This window comes from Mastacembelus armatus, chromosome 10 (assembly GCF_900324485.2).
Source record: "Mastacembelus armatus chromosome 10, fMasArm1.2, whole genome shotgun sequence".
NCBI lineage: Eukaryota > Metazoa > Chordata > Actinopteri > Synbranchiformes > Mastacembelidae > Mastacembelus > Mastacembelus armatus.
Window position 1 is genome coordinate 4,927,066 of NC_046642.1, and position 19,379 is coordinate 4,946,444.

General features: G+C 37.3%; 1 protein-coding gene across 11 annotated transcripts in view; it reads right to left on the bottom strand.

Moving 5' to 3' along the window:
* The window catches only part of rapgef2b (Rap guanine nucleotide exchange factor 2b), a 94,567-nt gene that overhangs the window by 51,448 nt on the left and 23,740 nt on the right, over window positions 1–19,379 (bottom strand). For 9 of the 11 annotated variants that reach the window (XM_026329850.1, XM_026329848.1, XM_026329846.1 and 6 more), the window contains exons 2-4: window positions 18,481–18,551; window positions 15,622–15,678; window positions 6,783–6,866 (exon numbers count right to left, since the gene is read on the bottom strand). In XM_026329850.1, the coding sequence (XP_026185635.1) occupies window positions 6,783–6,866; window positions 15,622–15,678; window positions 18,481–18,551 (212 nt within the window). Of the gene's footprint in view, window positions 1–862; window positions 1,064–3,536; window positions 3,680–6,782; window positions 6,867–15,621; window positions 15,679–18,480; window positions 18,552–19,379 lie in introns of those variants that run through there. The other 2 variants (XM_026329852.1, XM_026329851.1) reach the window with 2 other exon arrangements.

A 19,379-nucleotide genomic window follows, 5' to 3' on the forward strand; every position in this document is an offset into this window, starting at 1 on the left:
ACCAGTCCAATGGCTAATTTGCACCCCTGGTTGGTATAGAAGGGGGATGGTGATGGTCTTCTTATTCTGTTAAACCATCTAACTGAACAAGCAGTGACAGGGTATACCATTTTTTAACCCATCAGACCCTTCACAAGGGCAAAGATTAAACTTCCTGGTTATGTAAGACTTTAGATCCAGCAGAGAGAAAGAAGGAAGGAGTGGCGCGAGCAATTCTCCTGATCAGTGACAACAGAATCAAGGCTGGAAGAGTTTACCAGCATCATCTGCAGATGACCATCCAATCATATTTCACCTGGCAAACACAAACAGAATTCTTTGGAGGAACAATGTGACTGCTTCCCTTGCTTAGAACCTGAACCCTGTCACTTCGGAAATAGAAGCTGACACCACTGCCAAGAATGCACGATACACTCGTGACTTTAGCTTCCCAAAATACAGCTTCACTGACATTGCAATGGCAAAGAGAATAGAGCAATAAAATAGAATTTGGAGAGGGAGCGACTAGGCTAGCTGCTAAAACTTTTCCAAGATATATCAATCATCGATTTCTAATACATTCTCCCCACAGCAGGAGCTCCATCTTTGTTTTGGTTTCAAAGTTGCCAAAATTCATGTCTAACCCCAACAAACATGAAGAGCACACACCCCTTTTACTGGCAGCACACTGTGCACACTGACAAATCAAAAATAACATCAAAGTTATGCTTCACATTCCAGACTTCAAGGTTTTACTGCAACCAGCTCACTGTTTGGAGACAAGTCAGATTTGTAAATTATAACCAAAAACAGGGCAGTTTCAAGGCAAAGTTTAAAAGACCGACACATGGGAGCTAAGCGCTGCTGTAGCCTGAACACTCACCCCTGGTCCAAACTGCATTCAGAGTGACACGGCCACCTGATAAGATAAGGGGATCCCTCCTTCTAAAATATCCTCCAGCTGTTAGTCCAGAGTAAGTCCAGTGAGCACGTTTCAAGTCCCGAGACTTTGGTGTGACTGCATATCGTCCTGTCCACACTACAGTGCTGCTGAGTGGGACTGGTGTACAAGAATGGGAGTGTGTGGCTCTGAAAGTGTGTGTGGATCAGGCTCTGTCCAATGGCCCTGCCCCCTTTCTCTCTCCCTCTTGCTCTCTCTCTGTAATGTAGCGTGTTGACTAAAGTGAGCACTCCAGCGGACAACTCACTTCCTGCTACAGAGTTACACATAAGTGAGGGAGGGGTGAGGGAGGGCCGTGTCTGTGTGTGTGTGTGTGTGTGTGTGTGTGTGTGTGTGTGTGCGTGCGTGCGTGTGTGCGTGCGTGTATGTGTGTGAGAGGATATTTTGGTTTCAGATTGTGTGTCCAGTCCTCAAACCACCATAGGGCTGTCTGTGGGCTAAGACTGGGCTTTAGGGTAAATGTTAGATTTAGGTTGCGGTTGTGTTTCAGGTTAGGCATTATGACTGGGGTAGGGAATGTGTTATGTAAAAGAGTGTCGTCACCAGTAAAGAGCAACGTGTTTGTAGGAGTGGACAGTTTTTGTCCTCCCTTTTCGGTAGAGGTTACTCATGAACTCTCGACACTGAAAACTTGAACTTAGATTTCATCATCAATAATGAATCAAACAAATCACCTGTCATTAATTCAAAGTAATTACAAAAAAAAAAAAAAAATCAGTTGCAACTCAGGCCAACTTAAGCTGCAGATTACTTTCAGTATTTTACTGTGTCAGAGTATTTTATGTACCGTATGCACGTTTCAATTAGTGCCTAATAATGTTGCCCAGTCTTATCTTATTTCGAGCATCTTTCTGTTAACATGTCACTACTCCCATTACGAGACTGTTTCAATTAGAATCAACTTAAGAATATCCTTTTTAAAAGCTTCTTTTAAAATGTTTTCTTCTCTCAACTTTGAAGGTGCATGATATGACAATCGTGTCCTTTGTCTCTGTCAGTTGAGTTACACATGGTTTAAATACAATTTTATGTTGAAAATTAGTATCGAATGCAAACAGAAATGTCAACTTATGTTCACATAAATAAAAAGTCCTTCTTACACAGATATATAAATTACTAGCATGCTGTGATTCATTATAAAGAGGGAAATTTCTGTTAGATTCTGTTCTGTAGACTGTACATTATTGCATGTGCTCATCCACTGTTCAGCTGTTTATTTAACTGATTAAATTTAGACATTTGGAATCACTGCCAATTAGCATGTCCCAGAAAACTGTCCACTAGATCTGGTTGAAAAATGTGTTTTTAATCTGTTTCTATGCTTGCATCTACAATTAGCCACATGTTCTTTTAAATCAAAAATCTAAATCAAAATTAAAACCACAATGAGGAAAAATAAAAACCATAAATGCTTTTTAAGTAGTTTTGTTTTCTGGAAACAATTTATTTATTCATTTAGGAGGGTTGCACTTCCGATTTTTGATGAAGTCTGCCTTTTGTCTTCATAGTTTTCCATTGTGAGAAACATCAACCATCCATACATAAACTTAACTGGGGATCGAGTGTTACCGTGTTGTTACCTGAACCTAAAATCTTAAGTTTGCTTCCGTCTTTGCTTATTTTCTTGGTGTGATTAAGTGTTGCACTTCCATAAAGTTGGAATAACATGTGAAAGAGAGATTTCAAACAATGGTCAAAAACTCCAGCAGTGACTGAGGTATCCTGAAATGAATAAGAGTAAAGCTCCAAATAAAACTGGATTTTATAGTTCCCACAAAGTATTCTGTTACATAACTGAGGCCTCTAAACCTGAGCCAAAATAACCCTGATAACATCATCAGACATATTTTCTCAGACTTGATAAGTCTTCTTCAGAGCTATGGAAAAAAAATATACAGTGGCTTTCTCAAGCTGAGTGGTATTATATACTGATGATGGAGTTCCCCTCTAAGCTCAGTTAACTGTGCACTTTACAGTAGATCCACATTGTTCAGCACTCAATCATTAAACTTAGAACTGAAAACAGCCTGGTCACCCTTATTTTTCATGATGAATCAAAAGCTATTATTTTTTTAATGATCTGAGTGCATAGCAAGCAGCCACAACTCTATGAAAGGATTTATTACTCTAGTACCAGCAGTCATGTGAATCAATGTTGGCAACAGCCAGAGAAGGCATTGTTAAATACGCTGCTTTTCTAAAAAGAGAACATATTTCTCATCGCTGTCAAGTCAGTTTTGTAATGATGCACATAAACATGCTTCAACAACCAGAGGTAGGAAACCTACACCGTATGACTGGCCACATGAACTTTCAATCCAAGAATGACAAGCACGAAATCTACATTTCTAAGTGTTGTTTTCATCCATGTGAGCAGTAAAAAAAAAAAAGAAAAGAAAAATTAACACAAACTGATTACTGTTTGACAATAAACACAGAATGCCCAGTATATGAGCAGTACTGAAAAGAAATTAGTAAGACCCATATTTGCTCAAATGGACGCAAATTATTACTGGATCAATTTGTCATTTCCAGTGACAGATGAGTCTGTCTGGGCTGCTGGCGGCTGTCAAGAAATGTATTGAGCTCTACCAACCTTTTTCTCCCTGTAGTTCACACAGACAAAAGTGATGAGGCTGACATTCTTTTGCTTAATCAAATCCTGGTTGCTGATATGAGCTGATTCAGTTCAGAGTTGTGGTTTTTGTTAGCCAATGTAAGGAGTGGTGGATCAGGAAACTGTTCTGTGGATGACCGGAGGTAATGTTCTGACAGCAAAGGCAAACAGCAGCATGCAGGAGAGGAAGTACAACCAGTCTGAGGTTAACAAAGTGTATATCAGGGTGGAAGTTAAAAGTTTCAATACTGAGAGATGATTATATTAACCACAAAACTGTAACTAAAAATATATATTTTTTAAATGTTTGTTATGTTGTAGTCATTATGAATGTTAGTGGTTTCATGTTTTTCCAAACGTATTGTTTCTGCATTCTAAAATTGCTTGGCTATTAATACAATTAAAGTTTATCTTATCTTTTTGTATTGGCATCAGAAACATTATATCTAATTAATTATACGTATGGGTGCAAAGTCGCTCAACGCACCTCTGTATGTCTTAGCCTCACAATCACACTCATTTTGGCAAATACGAAGGAACAACAAGTTTCCTAACTTCCTCGCTGAGTGACAAAAAATGAATCCAGGTTCAGTGTCACTCATTAAAATGTTAAATCACTTGTTGGCACTTTTAGGTGGAATAGTCAAGTCTGTTGCTGATGCCCTACTGGTGTATGTTATGAAGAACAACAGAACATAATGTGTGGTCTGACATTAGTAGTTCTAAAATCCTGATTTCCTTTAATTACATGTTTATACAAAGTGTGCATGCACATGTTTTAAGTCTGTGTCACCCATTTATTAAGTATTTATTTGGGTTGGATTTGATTTCACCCTGGCCCATGAGTTAAATAAGCCACAGAGCTGTAGCTTCTTCATTTGATGACTGAGTCATTTATCTCCCCCAGTATCATATCTCACTACAGCTACCAGTGAAAGGGAGGACAGCAGTAAGAGAATGATGGAGGCATATCAGGTTTTCAACCTTGCTGCCAGTGGAGATATGAACAGCCATTTCTGGACATGGCCTATCTGAAACCCAATTCCACCACATCTTTATAAGCTCCTGGACGTCCCACTGGACTCCATTCAGTTCCTCATGTCACAACCAATTTCCCCACTGAATCATTTTGCCCTCACCATTTCTCCTCTCTAGACTAGGTAGGGCAGAATGGACTTTCTCTTTTTCAGACAGAATAGGAAAAAAAAAAAAAACAATGAGGAAGAAAATGTTTGAAATATGCTGTACACTGGAAGTGACAAATCAATACAACTGGTTTTGGCTTTAAAAAGCTGCCAATTCATGGTAATTCATCAACACAACAATCAGAGATATTCAAACATGATAACACTGACACACCTGCTGTAAGTATGACAGTGTCAGGTGTCTTCCAGTCAGACTGATATCACACACCACACTTGAATATAATTTTGTGTAACTGACAAACAATCTTGTGCAATGCAGTGTACATATCTCTAAAACAAAGAGTGCTAACTATACAGTCCAATGCAGCAGGGTGGATCCCTACACAGGCCTTTTTGCAACATATGCTTAGTAAACATTTTCAGGGCCCTCTCCTCCCCAGTGGCTGCAGTTAGGCATTAGCGTTAATCTGCCAATACGTGCAAATCCCCCTCTGGCATCCCATACACAACATTCACCTTGACAAAATGGAAAAGGTTATTTTTAAGAGAGGAGCAGCTTTTGGCACATTTATAATTCCATTTTAAATGCCTCCCACGTTCATGTGAATCTGGACAGTGTCTGCTGTACTTCCAGACTGTGCTGCTCCACAGGCTAAAGTGATGGCCTCAAGCACTGAGTGGCCGTAGGTGTGTTATGCAAGCCTAACGGATGAAAAGATCATTGTTTTCAAGACGCCCACAGCAATGGTTGATGTAAAAGATCCACTTGTGAAATCACAGCTTTTTAACATTTGGGTCTTGGCTTCAGAGGTGGTGACCACTGCTGTGAACTGATGACAGAGCTAGAGAGAGGAACATAAATCTTAAGTCCTCTGAAGGTGCTCTCAAATCTTATAAATAAATACTATTTGTTTGTCAACTCTACCTTATTACAAAAAGTGGATCAACTTGTATGCAAATCATAAAATATGCAGTGAGACTCAAAACACTATCAACCATATTGGAGTAACAGGTAAATAAGATGTATGTTTATATTTATATTGTGTGTATACTGTATATAAATATATATGTATATATATATATATATATAGTGTGGTTTCCTTGCTCTCAGTTATGAAGGACTTTATAAATCCCTGAGTAACAACTGCATACATAAGCCATTCTACTTATTTATAGGCAGTCAACAAACATTTGCCAGTGGGTTTATAAGGATGTATGTATAAAAAAGGGCAACTTTAAGTGATGTGGGAAAGACGGGGGAATAAAGTAAAGTGTTGCCAACTGCAGTAAAATCACATTTGGATCAGCATGTACATGTACAATATGTCATTTGTTTCCTAATTTCTAAAGGGCTTCAATACCGTAGTAGAGTAGTTTGCACCACCAGAGTTAAAATGTTAGGACTGTGATGAGGCATTTTGTAAATTTGCTTAAGTTTCTATACATGCACAGAAAGCATGTATGCAAAAGAATCTATGTGAATATTTAGTTTCTCTCCAACTGCCTCGGTACTGTCTTTTTTATGTGAATTTTATTTTTTCTAATAATGTGCATTTCATGCTTTCTTCCTTCATCTTTTTTCATTTAGGACTTTCCCCATAAAAGAATATAAATAATGTATGCAAGAAATCAGTGTGTTTTGGATTTTACGTGCAGTTGTGTGCAAATTAAAATCATGAGTATCAATTTGCTGCCAAATGTTTGAAAAGCCAAAACATTCAGATTCCACCCACTGCTTAAAAAAATTATAAATTTGTTGCTCAATACTTTTCAATGTTGAACTGCAGCAGTGGTCACTTTCCCCTCAGGAATTTTCTCCATTAACAAAGTAAAAGAAAATCATTTTGCAGTTAGTTTAAAGGTTTGTCTTCTAAACTCAACATTATTAATAAAAGCATTCATCACCTTTGCCTCTTCTGGACAAGAGCAAGCAAATAAGAAGGGAAACAAACTTTTTTGAAAAAGAATAAATTATACTTGACTCTTTCCTGCCAGGATTAGCTTTTGCTTTATATACCTTTGTGACCAATTTAAACAGGCTCTACTGGGTGGACCCAAAATGTCTGAACAACAATCTTACCTGCTTCTGGGCAGGAACATGGATTCCTTGATGAAGACAGAGCCGGATAATAGGATGTACCAGCAACTTCCTATGTCGTCTGGACTGAAAGACAGAGAGAAAGAGAGAGAACATTGAAATTTCATCTTTTTGAACATTGAATAACCTACAAAGATACCAGCCAATATAAAATCTACAAATCCAAAAATCACACAGTTTTAAAACAATATCTACTCTTTGACAAATATATTTAATGTATCAATCTGTTATGATATGTATTGCATTTGGGTCTGTATCTAATTATCTGTTTGAGTGTCTTCACTTTCAAACTAGTGAATGATCAACTTCAGGGTATAGTTTTTTTTTTTCCAAATCAATGTACTAGAAACAAATTCTACAGATATTTAGGAGTAGCTGTAATCAATTAATTGTTTTGTTATGTTTTAAGCAAGAATACAAAAAATGCAGTGGATAAGGATTCTTAGTTATCTTTATTAGTAAATTTTTTATGTTTAGTTTTGTTTATGTTGGTCCGACAAAACACAGACAGAACACATTGAATTCGGGAATTTTTCCTGTTGTTTAATGGACCAATCAGTGACAAAAATCAATATTTGTGACAACCCTACACTCACTAATTTTATTAATGTTTCTTTGTCATTTGCTTTATCTGCATATTTATGTATTGGAGCTGCATCTGCAAAGTCAGACAGTGCCAGACACAGACTTAAGAAAAGAAAAGGATCAGGAGAAAAATGAAAGAGTGTTAAAAAGAAATATGAATGAACTGAGGAATTATCTCACATTCACCCACACGTATGGCCCTGTTGAAACACGCAGACAAGAAAACTGGGCACCACAGATGAAGTAAACTCAGACTGACCCCTGGATGATGCAGCTGGCTGTCAAGTCAATATGTGAAAGCATGACTGGCAAACAAACACAAACACCAGCACCACACTAAACCAGTGAATTCTATTTAAATTTTTTTTTTTTTTACAGGCTTTAAACATTACTTGGCACTAGCAGTGAACTGCAGGCCTTTTTTAGAAACATCAAAGTTTCTAGTGAGGAAGAATTTGTCTTGAGATAAACAACTTATTATACATAAATTTCTGATATTAAATCCAGGCTGTCAGTGTTATTAAAGCATGCAACATAGTTTTTAAAATGCATCAGTTTAAAATCCTTACTCATCTTGCTTATGTGTGGGCTTTAATGGCTACCAGAGGGATTGCAGAGAGATAATCTCATAAGACTGATATATATGGAGTCTTCTGTACTCCGTACATGCAGGATTATCAAAGAGGCTATGTTTGTTAGCCTAGTGCGAATGTAAACAAATGCTATAGAGACTTATAAAAAAAAGTGAATCCTTACTTTTATTTATTTGCAGCTAGGCCACAGGGCTCAAAGGACAAACATGTTAGAGGAAACTGCTGATGTACCATCATGGTTTATAGTAGACTGTTTTTGAGTCGCATTTTATCCTGGATTTTGCTAAATATGAGGTTCCTTGTACTTTAACACACGTATTTCACTGGCGCTGAGCACAGTAACAGTGTACATTTAGCAGTGGTAAAATAAGCATTAAAGCAATCTCTGATTACTTGTGATTTTGAAAAGATAAGATGGTTTCGTGTCACTTTTCCATCAAAAGGCTCACATAACAGTCATTCTGACAGTAAAAAGGAAGTAGGGATCCAGAAAAGGAAGCATTCTCATGACACGTAACACTGATACCATTCTCTACGGGAATTTGAAAGTGACAGCAATGGTGAACAAAAAGAGCCATGCCAGTAAACAAAAACTACTTTCACTTTTTTTCTGCAGTGATAGTTGCACTATTTATGCAATAATTATCATGTTGCTCAAGATTATGATTAAATGTCTCATTTTGGGGAGTGTATCTTTGTCATGTTTTATTTTGTTTAACTAAAAACTAATGTTATGTATCCCTATTTAATTAAAGTTAAAATTAAAATTTAAATGCTATTGCATTATTATAAAGTCTTAAATAAAAGATTTTATTCACTTATTCTCATCATCCAAAGATAAAGCTACAGGACACAGCATTTAGCTTTGCTTAGCACAAACACTGGAAACAGGGAAACATCTAGTCTGTCTCAAATGGCAATTATATGCATTGACAAAAAAAACTCTTTTTCAGTTAATCTGTACAAAAATGTGTGGTCAAAAACAAGGTACCAATTTCACTTGAAATTTTATGGTAAACTAAGCTAACCAGCCATGTCATACAAATATAAGAGTGGTCTTGTTCTTCTCATCCACCCTGCCAGAAAGCAAATAAATGTCAAATTATACCTTTAAGTCTGATCATGATTTTGAAATGTAAAAAAACAAATTAGACATTTATATTTTATTATCAGTCAGCATCAGATATTAATTTTATGCTTCAATTGAAAGTACAAAACCTATAATTATCTTTTCCTAAGAATGCACAGAATCTGATCAGCATATTGAAATTCAAATGAATCTTCCTTTGTGTGAAGCCTCCAACCGTCTGTTTACAAGTCAGTGCTCTGAGACGTCACCTCGTCACAGCACAAGAATGTCTGCTCATCAAGCTGAAATCAGGGTTTTGTTCTTGAAAGTGCTCTAGTGTTAATAAGACGCTTGTGTGATTATCACTGAGCATTTTCACCTGGTCTGAGTGAGAATTTTTAATTGACACCAGAGAGAGCTAGAAAATCATGGTGGGTAAAGAAAGGGTGCCTTTATTATACACCTAGCCCCACAAACACACACATTCACAACTAGCATGACTGATTTTTTTTTTTTTTTTTTTTTTTAAATCAGAACAGAATCTTGTGCTTGCTTCCTTTGCCTCACACTTTCCTTGCAGAACTAATGAGGCTGCAGACAGCACAACCTACTGACACACTGCAAATCCTCCCAGCATCCCCTATTCTTTTCCTTTTTCCTCTACTGATCTCCGTCTGCCTCCATCTACACCCGCTGCATCCTTTTATGGCTCCTCTTTGCATTTGGATACAACACAAATGAAATGCTCAATTATTAATTGCTAGGGCGCAGATGTACTGAGCAAGGAAAGAATCTCGCATGGCTGAGAACGAGGAGGAGGAAGAAGAGAAGATCCAACACCAAAAAAGTGGGAGACAGAAAACTTGACAGCTTGACTGAACTAGGTCACACGTACTGAAAGTGATCGTCAAATTCTAAACATGCATTAAAACCCCCACCAGAAAGTATTTAACAGTGGGGAACTAGGTTATATGAGTAAAACAAGGGGATTACAGCATCAAGTCAAAATCAGATTAGACTCTTACAAAAGAACAATTACATATTATTCAACAATTAAATACCTCTTGAATATGTGAAACAGTAAATTACTAGGTAGGTTCAAGTATTTACTTCACAACTCTTAACAGGACATAATCACTTGACATTTATGTACACAGTCATTCTGATCACTGTTCTGTTTAAAGACCTGGAATTACTTTATAACAGCAAAAAAAAAAAAAAAAAACATACTTGACATCTTAATTGCATATTACCTAATATTCACATAAATTAGTGAAGCAGAAATCTATTTGGTATTGGGATTCTTAAGACATGATACATTTTTCTAGCAATACTATATAAGTAAATGACTATTTGGCAATCAAAGTAACTATATATGTTTATTCATGCATAGATAGGTTTTGCAGTTTTTAAAAAAAAATATTTTAACAATAAGAAAGTAAGTAAGTCACCAGTGTCAACAAGAACAGGAGATTTATTAAAGGCGGCATGTGGTTAAAACTGACAGGATGGTGGGATGACATGATTTTTAAAACAAAAGAGGTTTGTCTACTCAAAGGCAAGTTGAGTGGCCCAACATAAATATAATCAAGCTGAACTAAATATATGGTCATTTCAAATTGGTATTGTTAAGATACTTTCATCATGAAACTCTCAAGTGACACTCAACACCACAGTGGTGTGGCCAACATTATGAAATGAAGCATTCATACAACGTTAGGGCTCACACAAAATGTCTGACTGCACACTTGGTATTTTGCACAACACCAAAATAACTGTTAGGGAGGTTGTCTTCCTCCACACACAAACATATTTCCTGCTGCCATTTTCCTGCTATTTCACCCGGTTTAATAAGCAGCTCCACCAGATACTTATCAAATGACTAATGTCTCCATGACAGGGACAGACATACTGTACAGTCTGTACTGGAATGTATAATTACATAAGGCGACTGCTCACTGGGATGTGATTCATTTCTATCATCTTGTCAATTTCCCCATCTACTCTGCTGTGATGTTGTTTCTGAAAACCAGTGGCTTCAAAGTGTCACATGGAACAGGAGCTGCATTTGGAGGACAACTTTCCGACAGCTGCATGGGAACATCGCTCCCTATGAACCTTGGCCAGAGGTTAAAATATCACAGCCAGCAAACTGTTTACTCCTTAGTATTGTCATGATATGTTATTGCAAACGTAATTTTTTCAACATAAATTTTCTCTCCTTGCTGTCAAAAAGGCAAATTCTTTATCTCCTCTTTCATGAGTTCAATCAGCTCACACTGCTCTCTGCCTGTGACAGCGAAATAGGATTTGAGCATGACAGTCACATGGGGATGAAAAAAAAATCATGTGTGTAAGAGATAAATCAAAATCATGATAACACTTAGACTAACAAACAGTAGAGCGAAAGAAAACTGTGTTCAATTACAATTCTAACAGATAATGAATAAATATTATGCAACACGCTGCTTACATTAACTGTTTAATGAAATACAATGTGGGCAGCACATGGCCTGAATTTCATATTCCTTGTAATTAAAATAAAATATAAGAACATATTACAGTACACTACTAACTATTTTCTTCATTATCAGTTAATCTGCTGATTAATCAATTAATCAATAAATGTCAGAAAAGAGAGAAAAATGGGCCATTACAATTACAAAGTACCTTAAATGGCATCAGGAAAGATCATGATCACCAAGATCATGTGGGACCAGTAACTCTTTGCCACAATACTCACACTATTCACTCCAATGGCAATTGATGTACAAAGTTTACAAAACAATGGTTAAGGGTTCAAGGACTGCACTGACAGAGCATTAAAGAGGTGAAAGGCTGACATTAATAAGGATATTAGTCTGATGGTAACCCTCTTCACAAGCCACTCTGAAATGTGCTGGGTCAGCCTCCATCTCAGGAGGGCTTTAGCACTATGATCCCTGGATGGTAAATCCTGGCAGGTTTAGTCTCACACAGTATGGGCCATTTTCAAGAGATATTGAGTGTGTACGTGTGCGCAGGAAAAGTGAGTGCTTTTATAACTATTACCCTTATGCTCATTACTCCAGGACTGCCAACCATCAGAGAAAAGCCAGAGTGAGGCTGTGAGTGAGTGGGTCATTAACTAGGCCATTAGTATGAATATGAGTGGTTTAATTCAACATTATGGGTGTCTGTAGAAAAAGAAAAAAAACAAAAACAAATATATTGCCAGGATTTTTGTTCTATACAGAATGTTCTTCTGGATGTTATCTTCCCGTAAATCAAGGGAGGAAGGCCCAGAAGAAAGATGGCTGCCAAACACTGAAATTTGGTTCCAATTTACATGAAGTACAGGCATTTATACCTTTAGTTTAGCAATAAATCGATTTTCCATGACTCTAAAGCTTATTTCACGTATTCTTTTGAACTCATTCAAGAGTTATAAAGTCTCCAATAAAATCTACATCTGAAATTATTACTAAATTTAATTTGCAACTACTTTGATAATTGATTTCTTGTCGTCATTGATTTTAGCTTATGCTTTTTGAAGACTGGATGTTTTTCTGTTCCATGTAGGACAGTAAACCTTTTACTATTATTACTATCTTCAGACATTTTGGCCATATGATTAATGATTTATATTATTGTTATCATTTTATATCATAAAATCTAAAAGTGCTTCCAAGCATTAGGTAGTTATATTAATTTCAGATTTTAATTTTTAATTTGAACCAGTGACACGTAGAGCTACCCAATAATTTATTTATGAGAGGTTTCTCCAAATCACATAAACATACTATTTCCAATATATATTGCTTGTGACACATAATCAGACACTCTAATAGAAATTTGCCAAGCCCTGGAAATGGCCTCATATAGTTCAGGGGTTTTCCTCCTTCACTTGCAGGATGAAGATTTTCATCCTAACACATCCTGTAGTTGCATTACAACAAGGCATATTCCCTACAAATGCAAATGTATATTTCCAATTTTAAAGTTTTTTTTTTTAATGATCTACATACATATGACATTTATTACTGTTGCTGAAGAGAAGTGGCATCACTAAAAAGAAGTTCTTAGACTTTAGTTGCAGGAAAACAAAACCTGACATTTATCACTGATGTATGAATCTGCTAAAAGAAATCCTTTTAACAACAGTCATCATGGTGTCTCTAAAAATAAATGTCATTTCTTAAGGAAATGAACCGTCTTTACAGCTGTCTGAGAAACATCCCAATGTGAAATCTATACATTTTTTTACAACTTAATAGAGATACTATCACATTAAATTCCCCCATTGATTTTTAAAGCTCTCATTCTCCAGCAGTTTATTGCTGTTGTTACAAGCAGACGAGGAAATGAAGACAGGCAGTTAAAAGCTTGTATTTTCACATGAAAAGGCTGATTGGGATCATGTAAAGTCAATCTGAACTGCTGCTGTTTTAACACAGTCCTTGTCGAGAGCACCAGCCAATGTTTACAGGTTAATACATGTGAGCATGCAAACACATGGACACATATACTGTATAAACGCACTAAAACAAAGCATTGTTCCAAAACACAAATAGAAAAAATATCGAAGCATGCCCACGTGTAAATTAAATGAACTGATAAAGGAAAAAGAAAATGACCTGCTGTGTTTCTGTTGCCTTGGGGCTAAACTAAGTAAAGCACAGACAGTTATGCTTTTCTCTTAAATGTTTTCATCGTCATCTGTCCACACAGGGTAGGAAAGCCGCCCAAACTCTTCAACTTTGTCACTGTTTTGACAGATAACTCAAAACATACATCACAGCTAACATTAACCCAGTTACTCCTGTCTCCGCTAATTAAATGTCTATTTAGTCCTCTACTGAATTGTGCTTTACACAGGATTTAGTTGCTGTCAATTATGTATTTCTGTTTCTGCTCTCAGACGACGTGACCAGGCTAAAACAACGATTGCAGCTCATAAATACTATATGCCATCAAGGGAAATAATCATTTCTGCACTGTTGCACTTCACCTCACTTTTTTATGATCAGAAAATTGTCTGACAAGATAAACATTAGTACTATTTAGAAACAACATCATTCTGTAATTGGCTATATTTACATAAGAAACCATTTCTAATATGTGTCAGTGATGATTATAGAGTGGGTTGGAGGTGAGAAACTACATGACCCTGCCTGGGATGGTTTGCATCACTATTTTCCATCACTATCCACACTTGAACTCAAGGCCAGCATTAGGCCAGCTTTATTTACTGTAAAGAGTGTTTTAGAAAAGCTCCATTTACTATAAGAAAAATGTCAGCTTATTGTGGAGATAGGCCAAAACAGATATGTCTCTTTAGGATTCAGACCACAACATCTAAGAGTAGATTTGGCAAGAACATCTAAGAGTAGATTTGGCAAGAACATCTAAGAGCACGCTTCTTAATTAGGTTAGGCTACACATATATATATAATCTGTGTTTGTGCATGTGTGTGTGTGTGTGTGAGTGATATCATTGCATGAACCAAAACCTTTTTAGCCACTCACACTGTGAGGATGTGCCTTTCTCATGGGAAACAGATGCTGGTCTCTGCGATGTAAATGATGAAATTGCAGGGTGATGACTTGGTTTAAGGTTAGAGTAAGGTTAGGGTTAGGCAAGTAGTGGGTATAATTAAAGTTAGAGGAGCTCTCCAAGAAATTAATGTAAGTCAATGTAAAAAAAAACAAAAAACAAAACAAAAACAAATACATGTGTGTGTCTGTTGCAGTATTAGGTATCGGTGACCTAAAGGAATTTATTATGCGACCACCACTTAATCTGCATTCCTTTTGTTTAATCAGCTCCCACTCTACCAAGTGGGCTTCTAATGAGATGTTGACTCTTCCACATCACCCCCCAACATGCACACACATGTATGCACATTGGGGAGGAGGCAGAAAAGGGACAATGCACCTTCTCTACCCCCTTGAGGCTCTGAGTTAATTAACTATTTTAATTCACACCATGGGTGTTTGGAAAACATCAAAATGCAGCAGTAGTCAAACACTATATGTGTTTTCTCTTTACTGCAGCTGTGGTAGCCATTCAAAACAGATCCAACGGCACTCAGAAGCTGTCTGATACCTGCCAATACACCTTTCTAATCATATTAACTCTCCACAACACATAGCTCAAGGAGGAAGTACATAAGCATTTCCACTTTTGACTAGTCAGGTTTCACCTCATTGAGGAAATGCTTTTAGGAGCCATTACAGTTACAGTTTTTGTTTGCCGATCCAGTAGGTAGTGATTTATTGAATCAAGCTGAAATTAGACTGGAAATCCCTTCTAGGTTCCGTGTTTCAGCAGAGCATCAGAGTGGTTTCACTCTAACACATGCACACACCTTCATAAAGACAAGTTTGACAGATTTTGTAATGTACAAATGTGTTTCTATTTAGGTTACTGTGTGGAGCTGGCATGGGCTCATCAATAAGTCTGTAAAAGCCAGGACCAGGATGTGTTTTGATCTAACAGAACTCAAATTTAGCATCAGTTGTCCCCAGATTTTTGTGTTGTTATGTGGTTGCTTTTTGAGTAGACAGACACTGCAAACAATGTAGTACTTACTAGTACAGCACTTCGTTGGCCTCGTGTCTCTCATAACGCACTGTTTCGCACATCATCCTGCAGGAACAGAAAGGAGAGAGAGGGAAGAAATGCAGTTAGAAAAACAATAGGAGGAAATAACTTCTCTTCAATAAGAATGTTAAAGAATAAAAACATTCCCTCTGACGAGATAGATAATGTTAAATTAAATGTTTTCTCTTCCTTTCTGGCAAACCGAGAACTAATGATTTCCTGCATTTCCCAGAATGCCTTTCAAGCAAACATACTTGATGCTGATAGTTTTAATCCAGATCTGGGTTATACTCTGTACTGACAGAGAGAACAGCAACACCAGATTAAAAACAAGAGCTTGTGAGTCATGTTATGTGTGTTATGGTCTGCTGAGGTTACTGCTGAAGGGACATTGGATCTTCCTAGTATTGTAAAATGGATGTTTAGTGCCAAGAAACCTTGGGTCTTTGTTTGCAGAGGCTCAACACTAAAAACTAAACTTGTAATATTTTATGAATCTCTCTTTATGGTCCACCACTAATTCTCAAATGTTCTGAAAATCTAAAATTGAGAGGCTGCTTTTCTATGCCACCAAAACATAGTATACCAGCCCCTCTTTTTCTTTAGCAGAGCAGATGTTCTTGAACTGCTTTTTGATTTGGAGTAAACGTTTACTATCAGGTCTTAGGTGTTCATTTTTTCCTCCATGTACAGTTTGGAAAAAGTCATCTACATGAAGAGCACAAGTATGTCTCAACATTGTAGGCAGGCAACTATAGTAAAAACAGTAGCTGATCAAACACAAAAGGCTTTAAAAATAGTTGGGACAGCTATCATGCCGTAGCCTCATTGCACAAGGGCTGGAAAACAAGCCTGGCTCTAAAAAAAAAAAAAGTCTCTGTGAAAAGAACCACTGAAGAAAAACATCACATTCCTCTCAGATGGAGGGGAAAAAAGCTATAACATAATCCCATAGTTTGCGGGATCTCTGAATAGCTGGGATTTTTTTTTTTTTAATTAGGAAAACCAAAGTTGGTCACTGGGACCACAAGGACACTCCTCAGGACCCACACAGGGAGGAGGGAGAGGGGTTACTGTGGGGTGGGAGGCCTCTGAGGGGTTACACAGAGGAATGTTCTAGTTCACGGGTCATGCACTGTTACATTGTTCCCTCGCCAGTATAATCCACATGTATGCACACAAGGCATGCTGGGAATAGGCTTCTGATATGCACTGTTTGGGAAAATCTATGCCAGGCACAGCAGAATGGAAAGCTAATCTACTGATAGGACGGCAAAAGGCAAAATCATGTGGGGAGCAGAAGTCAGTGTGCATGTCAGTTTAACTTATGACATTTGGACAGTGTTGAGGATTTTATGTACGAACGTGCTTATCTTTTCAGCCTGAATCGGCTACAATAGAGAAAACTGACCCATATGATCCCTATCAATTTGCCAATCAGTGAGGTCAGTCAAAACAGCGAGGATGCCAACACAGAGAAATGCCAAAAAAAAAAAAAAAAAAAAAAAAAAGGGGGGGGGGGTCCAGATATGCAGAAGCAGCCAATCCTGGTAGATTGCTTTGTAACTTAAATGCCATATTTCTGCTGTTCAACTTACGATCTGTGTGATTTCACAGAAACAACTGCCAAGGTGATGACTTTCCAAAGTTTTAAAACACTGTCTCGCACCAATATAGACCTCTGATCCAGCACATACACTTTGGGGTCCTGATTTCCACTAATTAAGCAATGCACTCTTACACTCTGGACACACAATAGGCAGTTATCAGGATCAAAAATTGATGCAACGGAACTAAAGATTTTGCCTTTTTTTATACTATTTTCTTCTCAAAACCAGGCACCTACATTACCCAGAAAACATAGACAGTTTGGTCAGGTGTGTTAAAATCAGCTCATGTAATCATGAGCCAACAGTCTTAAGCAGAGGTTAGGAGAAAATGTGTTATACATATGCAGTAGTACCGCTGTAGACCTGTACAAAACTGTTTTGTAAAATCTGTGAATTTTCCCTTTAACAGCACTTGGTCTGTGAACATGTGTCATTTTCTTTACATGTCAAGTTCTCATTATTTCAAAAGAGGCTGCTGAAAAATTCCTGATGAACTTGAAACATCTCTGATTCTCTGATGACCCACTCATTGGAAAAGAAACCAAACCTCTACAGCCTTTAGAGTACTGAGAGGTCAATGTGAAACAACAGAGTCAGTAAACAAATGAAGAAAGCAAAGATTCTTTTTTATCCATGGGTAATTATCAAGCCTGAATAAAATTATCCCATTGTTGTGATCCAGGTTTTAATGTCCAATGGTTGAAGAACACGTTTGTTTAAAGCCAAATGATATTCCTCTTTGAGAAGAGTTGGAGGTTGTTACATTTTGGATCATGGTAATGTGTACACACGCACACACGCACACACACACGCACGCACACCCACTGATCTTATCATGTTATCTAGAAAAACTAATAAACTAATGAAGGCAAACACATACTTATAAACAATCATCCTGCTTTTTAATCTGAGTTTTAGATATTTTATGGTAATAATTCAAATCCACTTCTTAATGTTATAGTAACAGCTGGATTTTAGCAGCTAAATATGGTTTTAAAAGAAAAAAAAAAATCTTTCTATGTGCCAAGTGGTGAGAGGACAGAGTGGCTGCTGGAATAGAAAAACAGAAAAATTTCACCAGCATTTGGCTGCAGCCTGGTGTTGATTTTCCACCCAGGCCTATAATAGACACTGAAGAGTTGACGCTGTGTTTTAATTTGCATTTATATTCATGTGGCTAAAATCTCAAGTTCTATGTTATGTTAATGAAGTAGCAGGAAAGTGTGCAGACACTCACCTCAGCTGGTGCTCTCTCAGGTTGGACAAAGCCTCCATCCCATGCAGATAAGAGTATACAATCTCCAGGTCCTGAGGAAAAGAAGAAAACTGTAGTTAGACACAGGAGCTTTAGGAGACAGAGCTTTAGAGCTGCTGCAATCAGTGTGTTCATATTAATCATTTATGAACTGATGTTGCTTAATGCGAAAGGAGTCAGTTATACTGTGACAAACGCAGAGCATTATCATTCAAATTTTGATTTATTTTGAGTTAATTTATCAGTTATATGGAACATTATGTTTTATTGTAATCCATTCATTCATCCATCCATCCATCGACGCCACTTTCTACTACACTGTCCATCCATCATCTACCACCCATCGTTTTGGGCCGCAGAGGGGCCAGAGCCAATCTTAACCAAGAGTGGGTGAGAGGTGGGGTACACCCTGGACAGACTGCCAGTCCATCATGGGCTGCAGTTCAGTTGCATTAAAGAGCAAAGGGTGAAACCAGTGAAAATTTTCTTTGGCAATAGATTTCATAGGATCATTTGATTATCTGTATTTTTTTATTAATTTTTAATCAACTGATTATTTCAACACTACTCCCCAATCCCCAAGAGAAAAAAGTGTCAACAAAAACAGACTCAGACACAGCCACAGTATGTTTATGTATTCACATCAGTACTCAAAATACTGATCGTACATTCTGCGGAGGACAAACCAGTTTCTCATGAAACAGAAAACATTTCACAAGGAGAGAGACATTGATTTGTATGACTGAACATTGGAACAGAAAGCAATAAAGCTCCACACAGAGAAAAAAAATAAAGGAACTACACTGCACAACTATAAACTCCCTATTCAATTACTTCATCAAGTGACCCAGTGAGCGACTCTCAGATTGTTTGGCCTGAAT